Source organism: Mustelus asterias, chromosome 26, assembly GCF_964213995.1.
Source record: "Mustelus asterias chromosome 26, sMusAst1.hap1.1, whole genome shotgun sequence".
NCBI lineage: Eukaryota > Metazoa > Chordata > Chondrichthyes > Carcharhiniformes > Triakidae > Mustelus > Mustelus asterias.
In genome coordinates, this window is record NC_135826.1 from 9542339 (window position 1) to 9563930 (window position 21592).

At 46.9% G+C, this 21592-nt stretch overlaps 1 protein-coding gene across 2 annotated transcripts in view; it reads right to left on the bottom strand.

The window, feature by feature from the left end:
- mpnd (MPN domain containing) overlaps positions 1-21592 on the bottom strand; it is a 52973-nt gene that overhangs the window by 15878 nt on the left and 15503 nt on the right. For both annotated transcript variants that reach the window (XM_078198141.1, XM_078198142.1), the window contains exons 3-8: positions 21262-21492; positions 19121-19277; positions 17184-17268; positions 14841-14937; positions 13932-14004; positions 12732-12808 (exon numbers count right to left, since the gene is read on the bottom strand). In XM_078198141.1, the coding sequence (XP_078054267.1) occupies positions 12732-12808; positions 13932-14004; positions 14841-14937; positions 17184-17268; positions 19121-19277; positions 21262-21492 (720 nt within the window). The remainder of the gene's footprint in view (positions 1-12731; positions 12809-13931; positions 14005-14840; positions 14938-17183; positions 17269-19120; positions 19278-21261; positions 21493-21592) is intronic.

Genomic DNA, 21592 nt, shown 5'->3' on the forward strand with positions numbered 1-21592 from the left:
AAATTGGAGAAATGCAGAGGTCTCTGCAGGTTGTGGGCTGGGGAAAGGCAGGGGTGATTTGATTTATTGTCACAAGTATTAGCATACAGTGAAAAGTATTGTTTCTTGCGCGCTATACAAAGCGTACCGCACATAGGGAAGGAAAGGAGAGAGTTCAGAATGTAGTGTTACTGTCATAGCGAGGGTGTAGAGAAAGAGAAAGGGGGCTATGGAGGAGGTTACAGACAAAGGGTCCCTGTAGTTTCAGCTGAGAGTCCATCTGAGAATCATTTTAAAGTTTATTTATTAGAGTCACAAGTAAGCTTATATTAACACTGCAATGAAGTTACTGTGAAAATCCCCTAGTTGCCACACTCTGGCCCCCCTTTCGGGTACACTGAGGGTGAATTTAGCATGGCCAATGCACTTAACCAGCACGTCTTTCAGACTGTGTGAGGAAACCGCAGCACCCGGAGGAAACCCACGCAGACATGGGGAGAAAGTGCAGACTCCGCACAGACAATGGCCTAAGCTGGATATCAAGCCTGGGTCCCTGGTGCTGTGAGGCAGCAGTGCGAACCACTATGCCACCATGTCATCCAGTGTCTTGCAGAGAGGGCAGGACATGGGTACATGGGTGACTGTGGTACCAACCGGCCAACGACAACCCCCACAGGAATAAGTCTTGGCGATGGAGGGACTTTAAAACAAAGGTAAGAATTTAAAAACTGGAGCCTTGTCAGCTTGGGACATTGTAGGTCAGTGAACACTCGGGTGATGGGTGAATGGGACTTGGGTTGCAAGTTAGGATGGGGCTAGCAGAACCTATGGTTGAGCTCAAGTTTAAACAGGCTGGAAGATGGTAGCCCAGCTAAGACAGCATTAAGAACATAAGAAATAGGAGCAGGAGTAGGCCATCTAGCCTCTCGAGCCTGCCCCGCCATTCAATAAGATCATGGCTGATCTGAAGTGGATCAGTTCCACTTACACGCCTGATCCCCATAATCCCTAATTCCCTTATCGATCAGGAATCCATCTATCAGTGATTTAAACATATTCGACGAGGAAGCCTCCACCACTTCAGTGGGCAGAGAATTCCAGAGATTCACCACCCTCTGAGAGAAGAAGTTCCTCCTCAACTCTGTCCTAAACCGACCCCCCTTTATTTTGAGGCTGTGCCCTCTAGTTCTAGTTTCCTTTCTAAGTGGAAAGAATCTCTCCCTCTCTACCCTAACCAGCCCCTTCATTATCTTATAGGTCTCTATAAGATCCCCCCTCAGCCTTCTAAATTCCAACGAATACAAACCCAATCTGCTCAGTCTCTCCTCATAATCAACACCCCTCATCTCTGGTATCAACCTGGTGAACCTTCTCTGCACTCCCTCCAAGGCCAATATATCCTTCCGCAAATAAGGGGACCAATACTGCACACACTAGTCCAGCTGCGGCCTCACCAATACCCTGGACAGATGCAGCAAGACATCTCTGCTTTTATATTCTATCCCCTTTGCGATATAGGCCAACATCCCATTTGCCTTCTTGATCACCTGTTGCACTTGCAGACTGGGTTTTTGCGTCTCATGCACAAGGACCCCCAGGTCCCTCTGCACAGCAGCATGTTGTAATTTCTTTCCATTTAGATAATAATCCAATTTGCTATTATTTCTTCCAAAGTGCATTGAGACAGTGGTCAGGACCAGGGGCACAAAATGCACCACGAAATAGAAAGGGCATGTCAGAAAGGCAAGGTCACAGTGATCATGGGGGATTTCAATATGCAGGTGGACTGGGTAAATAATGTTGCCAGTGGACCCAAAGAAAGGGAATTCATTGAATGTTTACAGGATGGCTTTTTGGAACAGCTTGTGATGGAGCCCACGAGGGAACAGGCTATTCTGGACTTAGTGTTATGTAATGAGCCAGACGTGATAAAAGATCTTAAAGTAAGGGAACACTTAGGAAGCAGTGATCATAATATGGTAGAATTCAGTCTGCAATTTGAAAGAAGGAAGGCAGAATCAGATGTGAAGGTTCTACAGTTAAATAAAGGTAATTACAGGCGCATGAGGGAGGAACTGACAAAAATCGACTGGAAGCAGAGCCTAATGGGAAAGACAGTAGAACAGCAATGGCAGGAGTTTCTGGGAGTAATTGAGGACACAGTGCAGAGGTTCATCCCAAACAAAAGAAAGGTTATCAGAGGGGGGGATTAGGCAGCCATGGCTGACAAAGGAAGTCAGGGAATGCATCAAGGCAAAAGAGAGAGCCTATAATGTGGCAAAGAGTAGTGGGAAGTCAGAAGATTGGGAAGGCTATAAAAACAAACAGAGGATAACAAAGAGAGAAATAAGGAAGGAGAGGATCAAATATGAAGGTAGGCTAGCCAGTAACATTAGGAATGATAGTAAAAGTTTCTTTAAATACATTAAAAACAAACGGGAGGCAAAAGTAGACATTGGGCCGCTCCAAAATGACGCTGGTAATCTAGTGATGGGAGACAAGGAAATAGCTGAGGAACTTAATAAGTACTTTGCGTCAGTCTTCACAGTAGAAGACATGAGTAATATCCCAACAATTCAGGAAAGTCAGGGGGCAGAGTTGAATATGGTTGCCATCACAAAGGAGAAAGTGCTAGAGAAACTAAAAGGTCTGAAAATTGATAAATCTCCGGGCCCAGATGGGCTACATCCTAGAGTTCTAAAGGAGATAGCTGAAGAAATAGTGGAGGCGTTAGTTATGATCTTTCAAAAGTCACTGGAGTCAGGGAAAGTCCAGTAAGAAGTTTAACAACACCAGGTTAAAGTCCAACAGGTTTATTTGGTAGCAAAAGCCACACAAGCTTTCGAGGCTCTGAGCCCCTTCTTCAGGTGAGTGGGAATTCTGTTCACAAACAGAACTTATAAGACACAGACTTAATTTACATGAATAATGGTTGGAATGCGAATACTTACAACTAATCCAGTCTTTAAGAAACAAAACAATGGGAGTGGAGAGAGCATCAAGACAGGCTAAAAAGATGTGTATTGTCTCCAGACAAGACAGCCAGTGAAACTCTGCAGGTCCACGCAACTGTGGGAGTTACAAATAGTGTGACATAAATTCTGATTCTAGGATCGCATGATAAAGACTCAGGAGGAAAAAAGCAGAAATATTTATGTGAAATAGTGTGACATAAACCCAATATCCCGGTTGAGGCCGTCCTTGTGTGTGCGGAACCTGGCTATCAGTTTCTGCTCCGCGACTCTGCGCTGTCGTGTGTCGCGAAGGCCGCCTTGGAGAACGCTTACCCGAATATCAGAGGCCGAATGCCCGTGACCGCTGAAGTGCTCCCCAACAGGAAGAGAACAGTCTTGCCTGGTGATTGTCGAGCGGTGTTCATTCATCCGTTGTCGCAGCGTCTGCATAGTTTCCCCAATGTACCATGCCTCGGGACATCCTTTCTTGCAGCGTATCAGGTAGACAACGTTGGCCGAGTTGCAAGAGTATGTACCGTGTACCTGGTGGATGGTGTTCTCACGTGAGATGATGGCATCTGTGTCGATGATCCGGCACGTCTTGCAGAGGTTGCTGTGGCAGGGTTGTGTGGTGTCTTGGTCACTGTTCTCCTGAAGGCTGGGTAGTTTGCTGCGGACAATGGTCTGTTTGAGGTTGTGCGGTTGTTTGAAGGCAAGAAGTGGGGGTGTGGGGATGGCCTTGGCGAGATGTTCGTCTTCATCAATGACATGTTGAAGGCTCCGGAGGAGATGCCGTAGCTTCTCCGCTCCGGGGAAGTACTGGACAACGAAGGGTACTCTGTCCACTGTGTCCCGTGTTTGTCTTCTGAGGAGGTCGGTGCGGTTTTTCGCTGTGGCGCGTTGGAACTGTTGATCAATGAGTCTAGCGCCATATCCTGTTCTTATGAGGGCATCTTTCAGCGTCTGGAGGTGTCTGTTGCGATCCTCCTCATCCGAGCAGATCCTGTGTATACGGAGGGCTTGTCCGTAGGGGATGGCTTCTTTAACGTGTTTAGGGTGGAAGCTGGAGAAGTGGAGCATCGTGAGGTTATCCGTGGGCTTGCGGTACAGTGAGGTGCTGAGGTGACCGTCCTTAATGGAGATGCGCGTGTCCAAGAATGCAACCGATTCCGGAGAGTAGTCTATGGTGAGCCTGATGGTGGGATGGAACTTGTTGATGTCATCATAGAGTTGTTTCAGTGATTGTTCACCATGAGTCCAAAGGAAGAAAATGTCATCGATGTATCTAGTGTATAGCACCGGTTGAAGGTCCCGTGCGGTGAAGAAGTCTTGTTCGAACCTGTGCATGAAGATGTTGGCATATTGAGGTGCAAATTTGGTCCCCATGGCTGTTCCGTGTGTCTGGATGAAGAACTGGTTGTTGAAGGTGAAGATATTGTGGTCCAGGATGAAGCGGATGAGATGTAAAATTGCATCTGGAAACTGGCAGTTGTTGGCGCTGAGCACTGAGGCCGTTGCAGCAATGCCATCGTCATGGGGGATGCTGGTGTAGAGTGCTGAGACATCCATTGTGACGAGGAGCGCTCCTGGTTCAACTGCTCCATGTGTGCCGAGTTTCTGTAGGAAGTCCGTCGTGTCGCGACAAAAGCTGGGGGTTCTTTGTACAATGGGTTTCAGGATGCCCTCGACATAGCCGGAGAGGTTCTCGCACAGGGTCCCATTGCCCGATACGATGGGACGGCCGGGTGTGTTTGCCTTGTGTATCTTCGGGAGGCAGTAGAGATCTCCAACGCGGGGAGTACGTGGGATGAGAGCACGGAGGGTGTTCTGAAGGTCCGGATCAAAGGTCTTGATCAGAGTGTTGAGTTGACGGGTGTGTTCTTTGGTCGGATCTGCAGGTAACTGTCTGTAGTGTTCCTCGTTGTTGAGTTGTCGGTACACTTCTTTGCAGTAATCCGTTCTGTTCAGTATGACGATGGCCCCTCCTTTGTCTGCTGTCTCATCCGCTTCATCCGCTTCATCCTGGACCACAATATCTTCACCTTCAACAACCAGTTCTTCATCCAGACACACGGAACAGCCATGGGGACCAAATTTGCACCTCAATATGCCAACATCTTCATGCACAGGTTCGAACAAGACTTCTTCACCGCACGGGACCTTCAACCGGTGCTATACACTAGATACATCGATGACATTTTCTTCCTTTGGACTCATGGTGAACAATCACTGAAACAACTCTATGATGACATCAACAAGTTCCATCCCACCATCAGGCTTACCATAGACTACTCTCCGGAATCGGTTGCATTCTTGGACACGCGCATCTCCATTAAGGACGGTCACCTCAGCACCTCACTGTACCGCAAGCCCACGGATAACCTCACGATGCTCCACTTCTCCAGCTTCCACCCTAAACACGTTAAAGAAGCCATCCCCTACGGACAAGCCCTCCGTATACACAGGATCTGCTCGGATGAGGAGGATCGCAACAGACACCTCCAGACGCTGAAAGATGCCCTCATAAGAACAGGATATGGCGCTAGACTCATTGATCAACAGTTCCAACGCGCCACAGCGAAAAACCGCACCGACCTCCTCAGAAGACAAACACGGGACACAGTGGACAGAGTACCCTTCGTTGTCCAGTACTTCCCCGGAGCGGAGAAGCTACGGCATCTCCTCCGGAGCCTTCAACATGTCATTGATGAAGACGAACATCTCGCCAAGGCCATCCCCACACCCCCACTTCTTGCCTTCAAACAACCGCACAACCTCAAACAGACCATTGTCCGCAGCAAACTACCCAGCCTTCAGGAGAACAGTGACCAAGACACCACACAACCCTGCCACAGCAACCTCTGCAAGACGTGCCGGATCATCGACACAGATGCCATCATCTCACGTGAGAACACCATCCACCAGGTACACGGTACATACTCTTGCAACTCGGCCAACGTTGTCTACCTGATGCGCTGCAAGAAAGGATGTCCCGAGGCATGGTACATTGGGGAAACTATGCAGACGCTGCGACAACGGATGAATGAACACCGCTCGACAATCACCAGGCAAGACTGTTCTCTTCCTGTTGGGGAGCACTTCAGCGGTCACGGGCATTCGGCCTCTGATATTCGGGTAAGCGTTCTCCAAGGCGGCCTTCGCGACACACGACAGCGCAGAGTCGCGGAGCAGAAACTGATAGCCAGGTTCCGCACACACAAGGACGGCCTCAACCGGGATATTGGGTTTATGTCACACTATTTCACATAAATATTTCTGCTTTTTTCCTCCTGAGTCTTTATCATGCGATCCTAGAATCAGAATTTATGTCACACTATTTGTAACTCCCACAGTTGCGTGGACCTGCAGAGTTTCACTGGCTGTCTTGTCTGGAGACAATACACATCTTTTTAGCCTGTCTTGATGCTCTCTCCACTCCCATTGTTTTGTTTCTTAAAGACTGGATTAGTTGTAAGTATTCGCATTCCAACCATTATTCATGTAAATTGAGTCTGTGTCTTATAAGTTCTGTTTGTGAACAGAATTCCCACTCACCTGAAGAAGGGGCTCAGAGCCTCGAAAGCTTGTGTGGCTTTTGCTACCAAATAAACCTGTTGGACTTTAACCTGGTGTTGTTAAACTTCTTACTGTGTTTACCCCAGTCCAACGCCGGCATCTCCACATCATGACTGTCAGGGAAAGTCCCAGAGGATTGGAAAATCGCTGTTGTAACCCCACTGTTCAAGAAGGGAACAAGAAAAAAGATGGAAAATTATAGGCCAATTAGCCTAACCTCAGTTGTTGGCAAAATTCTAGAATCCATCGTTAAGGATGAGATTTCTAAATTCTTGGAAGTGCAGGGTCGGATTAAGACAAGTCAGCATGGATTTAGTAAGGGGAGGTCGTGCCTGACAAACCTGTTAGAGTTCTTTGAAGAGATAACAAATAGGTTAGACCAAGGAGAGCCAATGGATGTTATCTATCTTGACTTCCAAAAGGCCTTTGACAAGGTGCCTCACGGGAGACTGCTGAGTAAAATAAGGGCCCATGGTATTCGAGGCAAGGTACTAACATGGATTGACGATTGGCTGTCAGACAGAAGGCAGAGAGTTGGGATAAAAGGTTCTTTCTCAGAATGGCAACCGGTGACAAGTGGTGTCCCGCAGGGTTCAGTGTTGGGGCCACAGCTGTTCTCTTTATATATTAACGATCTAGATGACGGGACTGGGAGCATTCTGGCCAAGTTTGCCGATGATACAAAGATAGGTGGAGGGGCAGGTAGTATTGAGGAGGTGGGGAGGCTGCAGAAAGATTTAGACAGTTTAGGAGAGTGGTCCAAGAAGTGGCTGATGAAATTCAACGTGGGCAAGTGCGAGGTCGTACACTTTGGAAAAAAGAATAGAGGCATGGACTATTTTCTAAACGGTGACAAAATTCATAATGCTAAAGTGCAAAGGGACTTGGGAGTCCTAGTCCAGGATTCTCTAAAGGTAAACTTGCAGGTTGAGTCCGTAATTAAGAAAGCAAATGTAATGTTGTCATTTATCTCAAGAGGCTTGGAATACAAAAGCAGGGATGTACTTCTGAGGCTTTATAAAGCACTGGTTAGGCCCCATTTGGAGTACTGTGAGCAATTTTGGGCCCCACACCTCAGGAAGGACATACTGGCACTGGAGCGGGTCCAGCGGAGATTCACACGGATGATCCCAGGAATGGTAGGCCTGACATACGATGAACGTCTGAGGATCGTGGGATTATATTCATTGGAGTTTAGGAGGTTGAGGGGAGATCTGATAGAAACTTACAAGATAATGAACGGCTTAGATAGGATGGACGTAGGGAAGTTGTTTCCATTAACAGGGGAGACTAGGACGCGGGGGCACAGCCTTAGAATAAAAGGGAGTCACTTTAGAACAGAGATGAGGAGAAATTTCTTCAGCCAGAGAGTGGTGGGTCTGTGGAATTCATTGCCACAGAGGGCTGTGGAGGCCGAGACGTTAAGCGTCTTCAAGACAGAAATTGATAAATTCTTGATTTCTCGAGGAATTAAGGGCTATGGGGAGAGAGCGGGTAAATGGAGTTGAAATCAACCATGATTGAATGGTGGAGTGGACTCGATGGGCCGAATGGCCTTACTTCCGCTCCTATGTCTTATGGTCTTATGGTCTCAAAGCATGGATGAGAGTTTCAGCAGCAAATGAGCTGACGCACAGGCAGAGTCGGGAAACATTATGAAGATGAAAGAAGGGGAACTTGGTGATGGACTGAGGATTGGTTAATGGACGGAAAACAGAGAGTAGGAATAAGCAGGTCAGTTTGACAGGCTGTGGGGTACCACAAGGATCAGTGTTGGCAGCCTCAGCCATTCACACTCTACATCAATGATTTGGATACGGGGAACCAAAAATAATATTTCAATAATATGTCACAAAACTAGGTGATAATGTGATTGTAAAGAGGATGCGAGGAAGTTTCAAGGGAATTTGGACAGGCTATGTTAGTGGGCAAGAACATGCAGATAGAATCAGAATCCCTACAGTGCAGAAGGAAGCCATTCGGCCCATTGAATCTGCACAGACTCTCCGATGGCGCATCTTACCCAGGCCCTATCCCCGTAATCCCACCTATTTACCCAGCTAATTCCCCTAACCTACACATTTTAGGACACTAAGGGGCAATTTAGCATGGCCAATCCACCTAGCCTGCACGTCTTTGGACTGTGGGAGGAAACCGGAGCACCCGGAGGAAACCCACACAGACACGGGAGAACGTGCAAACTCCACTGGAATATATTTTGGAAAAATGTGAAGTTATCCACTCAGGTAGGAAAACGAGAAAGGTGCAGTATTTCTTGAATGAAGAGAAATTGAGAAGAGTTAATGTCCAAAGCGACCCAGATGTGCTTGTTCACAAGTCACTGAAAGTTAACATGCAGACGCAGCAATTAGGAAGGAAAATGGTACCTTGACCAAAGAATTTGAGTACAGGAGTAAAGGAGTCTTGCTGCAATTGTGTAGAACCTTGGTGAGACTGCTCTTGGAGTATTGTACATAGTTTTGGCTTCCTTACCCAAGGAAGGATAAACTTGCCATAGAGGGAGCATAACAAAGATTCACCAGACTGGTCCCTGGAATGGCCAGATTGAGGACACTCTGCCATTATTCTCTATAGCTTGGAAGAATAAGAGGTAATCTCATTAAAGCATGCAAAATTCTTTCCGGGCTTGACAGGAAAAATCTTTCGCCTGGCTGTGGGAGGGTTCTAGAACCAGGGGACACAATCTCAGAATAAGAGGTTGGCCACTTAGGGACAGAGATGAGGAGGAATTTCTTCACAGAAAATCATAGAATCCCTACAGTGCAGAAGGAGGCCATTCGGCCCATCGAGTCTGCACCAACCACAATCCCACCCAGCCCCTATCCCCATGACCCCACATATTTACCCTGCTAAGAGGGTGGTGAATCTTTAGAATTCTCTACCCCAGAGGGTTGTGGAGGCTGTCATTGAGTATATTCAAGCGAGAGATCGACAGATTTCTAGATTTTAAAGGGATATGGGGATAGTGCGGAAAAATTCCTTGAGGTAGAAGATCGACTGTGATCAAGTTGAACAGCAAAGCAGGTTTGTGGGCTCAATGGCCTACTCCCGGCTCTCATTTTCCTTATTTACTTTCAGCTTGATTGGAACTGTTTAGGAGTTTTGAAGGCAGAATCGTGCGGAGAATTAAAATGACCGGCCTCCAGAACCCAGCGTCACGCGGAGGAACTAAACGGACACGTTCTGCAAAGTGGTCACCCAATCTGCTTTTAATCACCTGACGGCAGAGGAGGCTGCAGAGTGAGCAGTGAATCAGGTACACTAAATTGACAAGAAAAGTATCCGTAGATCACTATTTCACCTGGGCCTGGGCATCTCCTGCGTTTTGTGGGAAGGGGTTGTTGGGGGTGACCGAGGAAAGGACCAGGGTGTCACGGAGTGAACATCTCCTCTGGAATGCTGAATGATGGGAAGGGAAAGATGTGTCCAGTAGTTTTATCACTCTGGAGATGGCAGGCACGGTGGAGGGTGATCCAACTGAATGTGGAGGTTGGTGGATTGGAAGGTGAGGATAAGGGGAACCCCATCACGGTTCTGTGAGTGTGGGTAAGAACAGAACTGTGGGAATTGGAACTGACATAGTCATGGGCTCAGGTAGAGGGGAATCATCAGTGGAGGACAAAAGGTATGTCTGAGGTGCTTTATGGAAGGTAGTGTTGTTCGAACACACACAACAGAGACAGCAAACCAGGGAGAATGGAATAGAGTCTTCACAGGAAGTGGGAGTGGGTAACTGTACTTACAGTCATAGAGGTTTACAGCATGGAAACAGGCCCTTCGGCCCAACTTGTTCATGCTGCCCTTTTTCTTTTAACCACTAAGCTAGTCCCAATTGCCCACATTTGGCCCATATCCCTCTATACCCATCTTACCCATGTAACTGTCTAAATGCTTTTTAAAAGACAAAAGTGTACCCGCCTCTACTACGACCTCTGGCAGCTTGTTCCAGACACTCACCACCCTCTGTGTGAAAAAATTGCCCCTCTGGACCCTTTCTGTATCACTGGACACATTTATTGTAAATGTTGACTGAAAGCTTATTTCCCCCCCCCCCCCCAGAAATGGAAATGGAGAATTTGGGAAAGAAAGGAAAGAGTTGGAGGTGGACCATGTGAAAGTGAGGGAAAGCAAATTTGAAAAAATTTTCCAGTTTGGCCAAGAGGAGGAAATGGCACGAATAAAATCATCAAAGTGTCAGAAAAAGATGGGGGAGACTTATAGAACTGAAACAAAGAATGTGCCAAGCATCCCATTAACAGGCAGGCATGCTAGGGCTCATAAAATGTTCGCATGGAAATAGCTTTTTATTTGGATGAAGTGAGTGCAGTCAAAGGACAAGTTATTCAATCCTGCTTTTAATTTTGGAAATATCTTTCCCGCAATATCAAGGGAACTGGGAGCAGTCACCCAAAGTGGAACAGGCAGCAATTGAAAAAACTCATCATAAAAAATTATCCAGAGGCTCATTGAGCTGGTAGAAAGGTAGTAAGAAGTTTAACAACACCAGGTTAAAGTCCAACAGGTTTATTTGGTAGCAAAAGCCACACAAGCTTTCGGAGCTCTTAGCCCCTTCTTCAGGTGAGTGGGAATTCTGTTCACAAACAGAGCTTGTGTGGCTTTTGCTACCAAATAAACCTGTTGGACTTTAACCTGGTGTTGTTAAACTTCTTACTGTGTTTCCCCCAGTCCAACGCCGGCATCTCCACATCACTGGTAGAAAGGGGCAGGGCGCGGCTCAACTGTGCTGCATTTTGTAGTCAGGTAGTTTACCAATACTAATGGAGTTCAGGAAAAATATAAAGGCACGTTACTACCCAAATGGAAAAAAACTCTGGAGGGCGTCAGTGCAGAGGGATCTGGGTGTCCTTGTGCACGAATCGCAGAAAACTAGTCTGCAGCTAATAAGGAAGGCAAATGGACTCTTGGCATCCATTGCTAAAGGAATAGAATATAAAAGTAGTGAAGTGTTGCTACAAAGCATTAGTGAGACCGCACTTAGAATATTGTGTACAGTTTTGGTCTCCTTACTTGAGGAGGGATGTAGTTGCATTGGAGGCGGTTCAGAGGAGGTTCACAAGATTGATTCCAGAGATGAGGGGTTTGTTTTACGAAGCGAGATTGGGCAGTTTGGGCTGATACTCCCTAGAGTTTAGAAGAATGAGAGATCTAATTGAGGTGCACAGGATGATAAAAGGGATTGACAAAGCAGACATGGAGAGGATGTTTCCTCTTGTGGGGCAATCGAGACCAAGAGGTCACAGTTTTAGGATAAGGGATGGCAGATTTAAAACAGAGATGAGGAGAGATGACCTCTCTGAGGGTCATGGGTTTGTGGAATTCATTACCCCAGAGCGTGGTGGATGTCGGGACTTTGAGTAAATTTAAGGAAGAGGTGGACAGATTTTTAATTAGTAAGGGCTTGAAGGGCTATGGTGAACGAGCAGATAAGTCAAATCCAAGATTAGCCATGATCGTAGATCGCAGAGCATAGTGGCACAGTGGTTAGCACTGCTGCCTCTCAGTGCATCGGGTTCGATTCCCGGCTTGGGTCACTGTCTGTGCAGAGCCTGCACATTCTCCCCGTGTCTGCATGGGTTTCCTCCGGGTGCTCCAGTTTCCTCCCACAGTCCGAAAAATGTGCTGGTTAGGTGCGTTGACCATGCTAAATCCTCCCTCAGTGTTCCCGAACAGGTGCCGGTGTGTGGCAACTGGGGGATTTTCACAGTAACTTCATTGTAATGTTAATGTAAGCCTACTTGTGACTAATAAATAAACTTTAACTTTAAGCAGGTTCGAGGGTCTAAATTGCCTCCTCCTGCTCCTAGTTCTTCTGATTTTTTATGATTTCAACCCACATATTAAGAACACGGCTTGGGTGATCTAACAGAGGATGCATCGCACCTATTCAGCTATACCTCAGCCAAGGAAACAAGATCATAAAACAAAAATACCACAGATGGTGGAATCTGAAACAAAGAAAATGCTGGACAATACGCAGCAGGACAGGCAGCATCTGTGGTGAGAAACAGTTAACATTTCAGGTCGACGACCTTTAATCAGGTCTCATGGACCTGGGTGCGATTTTCGGCTTGGGTCTAAGATGTTAAGCCGGTTTCCTTCTGCAGGCGCTGCTCAAGAAACAAGGCTCTTCAGGATAGGATGAATGGGGAAGAAACCTGGGAAAAGAATGGTAAGCTTTACCTCTTCTTCGACCGCAGAGGCAGAGTCCTTGTCGGAAAGTCGTATTCGACACGGAAAAGCTCGGAGAATTGTCAGCACTGTCAAAACACACACAACCGTCAGTGGGGAACTGTACTGTAAAGCAGAGTAGATCAAGATATTACAGATTAGAGCATCTACTCTAGAATTGAGCCCTCTTACCTACACCTCCACAAAATATGGACAAAAGAGAGTAAATCCAGAAGGTTAGCACTGCTGCCTCACACGTCAGGGACACGGGTTCGATTCCCGGCTTGCTGCACGTTCTCCCCATGTTTGTGTGGGTTTCTTCTGGGTGCTCCGGTTTCCTCCGGGTGCTCCGGTTTCCTCCCACAGTCCGAAAGGCGTGCTGGTTCGGTACATTGGCCATGCTAAATTCTCCCTCACTGTAGCCAAATAGGCGCCGGAGTGTGGCGACTAGGGGATTTTCACAGTAGCTTCATTGCAGTGCTAATGTAAGCCTACTTGTGACACTAATAAATATACTTAAAATTAAAACCTCACAGTGCCAGGGACCTGGGTTCAATTTCAGCCTCAGGTGACTGCGCGGAGTTTGCATGTTCTCCCCGTGTCAGCGTGGGTTTCCTCCGGGTGCTCCGGTTTCCTCCCACACTCCAAAGATGTGCAGGTTAGCTGTATTGGCCATGCTAAATTGCTCCTTAGGGTCCCAAGATGCTTGGCTGTAATCCATCGATTAGCCATGGTGAAATGTGTGGGACTATGGGGGTTGGGCAGGGAAGAGGGTCTGGGTAAAATACTCTGTCAGAGAGTTGGTACAGATTCAATGGGCCGAATGGTCTCTTCTGCACGGTAGGGATTCTATGATCTAGGTCTGGTTCCTGGAGTTGTGAGGCAGCAGTGCTAACCACTGTGCCATCGTCCAAAGTGCATGGCAGAAAAAGAAATAGAAAGATATGCTGAAAAGCTGAGGCAAAGTGGATGGAATAGAAGGAAACTCGTGGAGTAAATCAGCTCAGCCCAATTGGATCAAAATGGCTGGCTCTAAATAATTCTACATAAAACATTCAAAAGAGAATTAAATGGATAGATTTTATAAATTGTGTGAAGTGCGTTTCTTTACTCTTTTGTTGTCACACCCAAGAGCTTTCTCCTCACAACATCATACCTTCAAATTATATCACATCTATACATGTATACAGGGCTGAATTAGGAGGTCCTTACACTGCGTGCTCGTATCCCACCTCCCTCCGAGGTAGCCCACCACCTCACTGGTGGTCAGGTGGCAATGAAAATCCTAAAGGAAGAAAAGAAAGCTTTCAGGAATAGGAATAATGAAGGACAAAGTTCCACATCCGAGTGTGCCGGCTCAATTAAATTAGCGTCATCGAGTAATTCCTATTCCGCATTATTCGCAATTTTGGTTCCAAAGTTATTGTGCAAAACATCCAAAATTAACTTCTCCATCATAAACATTTCCTTTCTCTCTTATCCTCTAATCATTGCGCTTCTACACTTTGCTCTTCATAAACTGTGACCGTAGCAATGTGCATTCATACTGTAGCCCCGTCAAGTGCTACAGGAATGTTCAGAGCTCTTTACAAGAGGGAAGACATGCGCACCAAGCAGGAGAGGGGGTGGCTTTAAAAAATGGTCTCCAAAGATATTAAGAGGATTTGAAGAGAATGAAGAAGCAGCAGCAAAGTGAATGATTTACGTATAGTTACTATGGTGACTGGCAAATTAATCTCCGATGTGAAAGTGCAGGGAGGACAGATGGGCACTAATTCAGTCGGGAGTCCTGTTGTGTGGCTGGAATATGCTGCTAGGTTATTTAGATAAGGTTGGGTGAGACCATCAAGGAATTTGGAGACGTGCGTGGTCCTTTGCATCTCTTACCCTCTCCAAATCCTTACTGTTGCTACTTAATTGCTCCAGCTCCAACATTCAACCACAAAATGTCAAAAGCTTATAGTTTGTGATAGGAGAGAACTCGTCGTGTTGATTGAGTTGGGTGCGTCTTAGCCTTCTCGGTCAAGGAATGGTGGATTGTGCGGGAGGAGGAAGGGTTGGGTGAAGGACAAATAAAACATTTACACCAAGTATTTACATCCAAGTCGCTTGAACACTCACCACTAGCAGCAGCACATTGCTTGATATTGCAACGTTGAAGGGCTGGAATTTGTTCACGGATGTGAATGACGTCAGTTCGACAAGCGTATGAGGATCCCTGTAGCAGGGGGAGGGAAACAAGTTAGTACGTCACTCCCAACTCTCCTCTGCATTCACAATGGGGACACCCAGCTTCAATGAAACTGTCCATTTGGGAACTGAAGTGGGCTACAATGGATGGAATTTACTGTGTAGCAGGCCTTTATCAAGAAGGTTAGATTGCATTTATTAAATCATAGAATCTACAGTTCAGAAGGAGGCTATTTGGCCCATCGAGTTTGCACCGACAACAATCCCAGCCCAGGACCTATTCCCACAACCCCACACATTTACCCCGCTAATCCCTTTAACCTACACATCCTGGGACACCATGGCCAATCAACCTAACTCGCCCATCTTTGGACTGTGGGAGGAAACCGGAGCACCCGGAGGAAACCCACGCAGACACGGGGAGAATATGCAGACTCCACACAGACAGTGATCCAAGCCAGGAATCGAGCCCGGGTCCCTGGCGCTGTGAGGCAGCAGTGCTAACCACTGTGCCACCCTATGCCTTTCATGGGCTCAAGATGTCCAAAGGGTTTTAGAAACCACAGCATTACAACTGAAATGTTGCCACTGCCCTAATGTAGGAAACACAGCTGGCAATCAGTAAACAGCCAAGTCCCACAAACAGCAAAGAGACAATGATCAAGTAATCTATTTTATTGACATTGATTAAGGAACAAATGTTAGCTTCGACACCAGAAGAACTCCCCTGTCCTTCTTCCAATATGGGATTGTTTATCTCTGCCCAAGAGAATAAACAGGGCCTCAGAATGCCCCTGCCTTTCCTGCAACACGAACAGCTCTCATTACAATGAGCACAAAACAGGATAAAAGGTTTATATGGTTAATTTTAGGCATCGCCAATGGGTCAGAAGTAAGCGTTTATGTCCACTCCAGCTACGTAGAGTAGGAAGCTCACAGGCTCGGAGTCTGTAGTGCATAGATACATACATCTCATGCGGGGCAGTGGTAGGGATACAACACACCTGGATAATGAAAGGGAAAATGTACCAGAATTCCTGCTTCCAAATGCTGGAAAGTACATTATGGGCAGGGAGTAAATGCAGAAAACAGGACAGCCTTGGCTATGATGCTGTCAACAGATGTAACCTCCTTTCCCTCCACTGGAGGTTACGTAACCTCCTTTCCCTCCACTGGAGGTTACGTAACCTCCTTTCCCTCCACTGGAGGTTACGTAACCTCCTTTCCCTCCACTGGAGGTTACGTAACCTCCTTTCCCTCCACTGGAGGTTACGTAACCTCCTTTCCCTCCACTGGAGGTTACGTAACCTCCTTTCCCTCCACTGGAGGTTACGTAACCTCCTTTCCCTCCACTGGAGGTTACGTAACCTCCTTTCCCTCCACTGGAGGTTACGTAACCTCCTTTCCCTCCACTGGAGGTTACGTAACCTCCTTTCCCTCCACTGGAGGTTACGTAACCTCCTTTCCCTCCACTGGAGGTTACGTAACCTCCTTTCCCTCCACTGGAGGTTACGTAACCTCCTTTCCCTCCACTGGAGGTTACGTAACCTCCTTTCCCTCCACTGTCTGCTTCCCCCACCTTCCACTCCTTGTTTTGAGGCAGTATGTTGCGCAGTTCCAGCAGCTCCCATTCCAAAACCTTTCTGATTTCCCCACCTCCCTTTCCACATTTCCCAAACTCTTTAATCAAATTACCTCTTCTAACCCTTCTAAAAAGCTTCCATACTCATCCTTGGAATTTTTTTTAAATGTTGAAGGAATTATATAAATACAGGAATATGATCACCGAATCGAACAGTGCAGAAAGCAGGGCATTTGGTCCATTGAGTCTGCACTGACTCCCCGAAAGAACATCTTACCCAGACCCTATCCCCGTAACCCCACACACATTTACCATGGCTAATCCCCCTAATCTACACATCTTGGGACATGAAGGGGTAATTTAGCATGGCCAATCCACCCAACCTGCACATCTTTGGAGTGTGGGAGGAAACCGGAGCACCCGGAGGAAACCCACGCAGACAGGAGGAGAACGTACAAACTCCACACAGACAGTGACCCGAGGTCGCATTTGAACCCAGGTCCTTGGCACTGTGAGGCAGCAGTGCTAACCACTGTGCCACCCATGATCATTTGGGTAAGGTTCAAAGAGGCACTGTGGGATTACATCTTAGAGACTCAAGCCTTCAGGATGCAGGATCAATTGTGCCATTAATTTAATTATCTGAAAATCAAGATGAAAGGTCAGATCACCAAGAGGTTAAATATACCTACCTTCCTGAGTCTCTGCTGCCAATCACAGAATATTGAACAGGACCTAAGTCTTTGTTGCCAGCTTTCTTCACGTTGTGTCCATTGTCTTAAGGGTGAGAGAACATAACTCAGTTAAGAGGAAAAGTGCAAATGACGTTTCAATAGTTTATCGTTATACTCTCAAAGTCCGCCCACGGTGACACAGCAGCAATGCCACTTGTGAGACTGAGAGCCACTTCACCAGCTGGTTTGCCACCCCGACATACAGTAACTATTTCAGAAGGAGCAGGTCAGTAAAATGGTCAACCTGAAGGATAAAGGGCAGCCTGTGCCACACACTTGCACCCAACTGTCTTCAAGGCTACCAAGAGTGCAAAGGATGCACCTCAACAGGGTCTGACCAACGCCACCAGGCTAACACCCACTGCATCGGAAAACAATTGATGAGAGCAAGATTCTCCTAAAACAAACAAGGTATACTCTGCACATAACCAGCAGCTCATGCAGTGCTGAGCTGGCATGTGTCAAATGGGATATTCACATCGGCTTGTATCACACATTGAGTCCTTACAGAAGCTGACTATTTCCATCATTTCCCTTTAACTTCTGACCCTGTAATAGATATTTGTAAGTGTAGGCCCAGCAATCCACCATTAGATGTGCACACCACAATGTACTTTCAGTGCCTGCATCAAATTAGGACAATGCTCCAGATGCCATTGAGATCGTGATCCACTCGGATCACTGCTTGTCTTCTGAGCTTACTCCCAGGGGACAGAAGTACCTGTGACACGCATCAGTACAGCTGCTGCCAGAAATGACAATACAATGTCATTGTCAAGCCCATCACTCCCACACAAACCTGAGCATTCAACAGCTGTCGGACCTTCTGTGGCCAGCTTTGGAAAGTTAAATTTGCAAATGGCATCAAATTAAAAGGGATTTAAACAATAAACAAACAGAAACAATCCAAAAACACCGGGATCAGGATAGGATGAGTAGCAAAAAGGGGAAGCGATGACTCAGTGGTATTATCGCTAGACCATTAATCCAGCTAATGTTCTGGGGACCCGGGTTTGAATCCCACCACAGCAGATAGTGGAATTTGAGTCCAATGGGGCACAGTGGTTAATACTGCTGCCTCACAGCTCCGGGGACCCGGGTTCGATTCCCGGCTTGGGTCACTGTCTGTGTGGAGTTTACACATTCTCCCCGTGTCTGCGTGGGTTTCCTCCGGGTGCTCCGGTTTCCTCCCACAGTCCAAAGATGTGTGGGTTAGGTGGATTGGCCATGCTAAATTGCCCCTTAGCTAGAGTAAATGCATGGCGTTATAGGGATAGGGCCTGGGTGGGACTGTGGTCGGTGCAGACTTGATGGGCCGAATGGCCTCTTTCTGCACTGTAGGGATTCTGTGATTCTAAATGCCACTTAACGTGGATAAGTATGAAGTAATGAGAAAGGAAGAATATAAACATAACAGCTTGCGCTTACACGATACATCGCAGGAGTAGAACTGGTGGATAGTTAACCAAAATGGAAGCACAGTATGCAGCAATACAACCAGAGTTAAAATTGGGCCCAGTTAAGTCCGTGGACAGCACTGGTATGGCCACACGGACAGGAACGTGTACAATTCTGGTCACTAAACAATGGCAAGGAGACCTAATTTCTGGAACAGTCATCAGCTGCTTCGTGCAATCTCTTTCCAACACCACAGAGTAAAAGGGGAGATGGAAATGCACCTCCACCTGTTGTGGTGAAAATGATGACCCAACAATGGATCGGGGAGGGTAGCCACCCCTTCCTCCCCTCAGCCAATGAAACATTCTGATCCTGTAAATGTTACAGCTTCATCAGTGTGTACTTTACCCAATCAGCCTGTGTCCCTACAGGAAAACACGAAACAATTACACCAAAGGGTTAAATAACGCAAAGCAATAATGAAAGTGGTGTGGTACCCGTCAGGCTAGACTCTCGAGCACTTTTCGCCTGCAGCTTTCTGCTCCTCTCTTCCACCTTCTTGAGTTGATTGTCCGATTTGGGAACCTTCTTCCCACGGTTTTCGAAGTCTTCCTCTTCCGGAATTTCCTCATCTTCTCCTTCACTGGCCAAATTCTGTAGGGAAAATTAAACCAAGAAGTGACTGCCTCACCTAGAATTTGGAAAGCTATCAAAAAGGTTTTATGTCAATTTGCGCCCCTCCTGAAGGTCTTGGTTCCACGCGGCAGTGAGGCCTTTCGGCACAGGGCAGCCTCTGGGTTCTCATTCCCTCAGTGGGCCCCAATTCTTGCCGAGTGAGGCAAGAGCAGCAAACGTCAGTACTCCATGAGCTGGCTACACACATCCACAACCCGGCACATAAGTTAATCATTAATAACTTGCAACAGGAGCCCTGGATGACTTTCCTCTTCCCAAACCCCTGAGGTCAGCAGAGATCACAAACAGAAAACTACTTGGCCGAGCTAGCTTGACGCTACATCATGCTGTGTCTTCATTCTTGAGGGAAGCCTCAATGTCTCTTTGAAGGATAAGTTTGATAACTCTGCTTATGTACAACAAACAAAATGCACATGTTCACTAATGCACTCATAATGGAGTCATAATCTGGCAACAGCCATTCAAACAGCACATGCGATTGGAAGACTTTTTGACATCATTTGAAGATTGACTAATTCCAGAATTTCCTGGCATCGGCCATGCCAGGAAACAAAATAGGCCAACATCTGCTCTGAATAAACAAAAAAGAGGTTACTGTCTCTTTGCCATGATACTTTGACACTGTGCAGATACAAACAACTTCTTGTTGACAAAAGAGTAAATCTCCCTCCATGATGTCCCATTAGTCACACTCAGGTCAGATACAGTGCATGGTACAATGGCGCATTAACCCACTTTTACCAGTCCCCATCCTCACCTCGATGGTAAATTCCTGACCCAGCAATGGTGATTTTTAACCTCTTTTTAAATTGAGATCTCCGTTTTCTTTCATCACAGGCTTAACAAAGATCACTCAGCAGGTTTGGGAGAATTTCTTCCCTCTGCTATTTTTGCTCATTTAGATTTGGGCTGGACTTGAACCTATTTGACACCCCATTAGTCCCTTTGTAGCTGGCAAGGCCAGCACTTGATGCCCATTCTTAATTGCCCTTGAACTGAATGGATTGGCATGCCATTTCAGAGGGCAGTTAAAATTCAACCACATTGCCATAGAGCCACATGTAGGCCAGACCAGGTAAGGGGGGCAGATTCCCCCTTCCCTAAAGGACATTAAAGAACCAGTTAGGTTTTTACAACAAATAACGATAGTTTCATGGTCACCATTACTGAGACTAGCTTTATAAAAGCCCACTGTGGGCGGCACTGTGGCACAGTGGTTAGCACTACTGCCTCACAGCGCCAGGGACCCGGGTTCAATTCCCAGCTTGGGTCACTGTCTGTGTGGAGTCTGCACATTCTCCCCGTGTCTGCGTGGGTTTCCTCCGGGAGCTCCGGTTTCCTCCAACAGTCTGAAAGACGTGCTGGTTAGGTGCCTTGACCCAAACAGGCACCGGAGTGTGGCAAGAAGGGGAATTTCACAGGAACGTCATTGCAATGTTAATGTTAGCCTTACTTGTGACTAATAAATAAACTTTACTTTACTTTTAGGGACCCAGGTTCGATTCTTGGCTTGGGTCACTGTCTGTGTGGAGTTTGCACATTCTTCCGGTGTCTGCGTGGGTTTCCTCCGGGTTCTCCAGTTTCCTCCCACAGTCCAAAGATGTGCGTGTTAGGTGGATTGGCCATGCTAATTTGCCCTTTAGTGTTGGGGGGACTAACTAGGGTAAATGCATGGGGTCATGGGGATAGGGCCTGGATGGGATTGTGGTTGGTGCAGACTCAATGGGCTGAATGGCCTCCTTCTGCACTGTAGGATTCTATATTTCAGACTGATTCATTGAATTTAAATTCCACCAGCTAGCCATGGTGGGATTTGAACCCAGGTGCCCAGAGCATTAGCCTGGGTCTCTTGATTACGAGTCCAGTGATATTACCATTACACCACTGTCTCTCGCTGAACCGAACACGACAGTACTTTGTTAAACTCCATTGTGAACCATACCATCTCCACGGCCTGAAGTGCTGGCTGTTGCTTCCTCAGCCACATGGTCTTGTACTGATCCAGTTTTTGTCCCTTGTACTTCACAGAGGCCCAGCCACAGCCAGATTTCTTGGCTGGGTTGACTAGTTTCTTGCAATGTGTGGCCCAGGCACTGGGAGAGTTGAAAACCTGACTGGTTTCTTGCCATCGGATCTTCCCGTCGGGCAACAGGTCCCCCACAAAGGTCTTGCCCTGTGGAGAAACGGGACAGCAGATATCAAAGGTTGACAGGTCGTCGACATCACACAACAGCATGACCGTAGATTCCATCAGTATTTTAGGTGGCTTACAA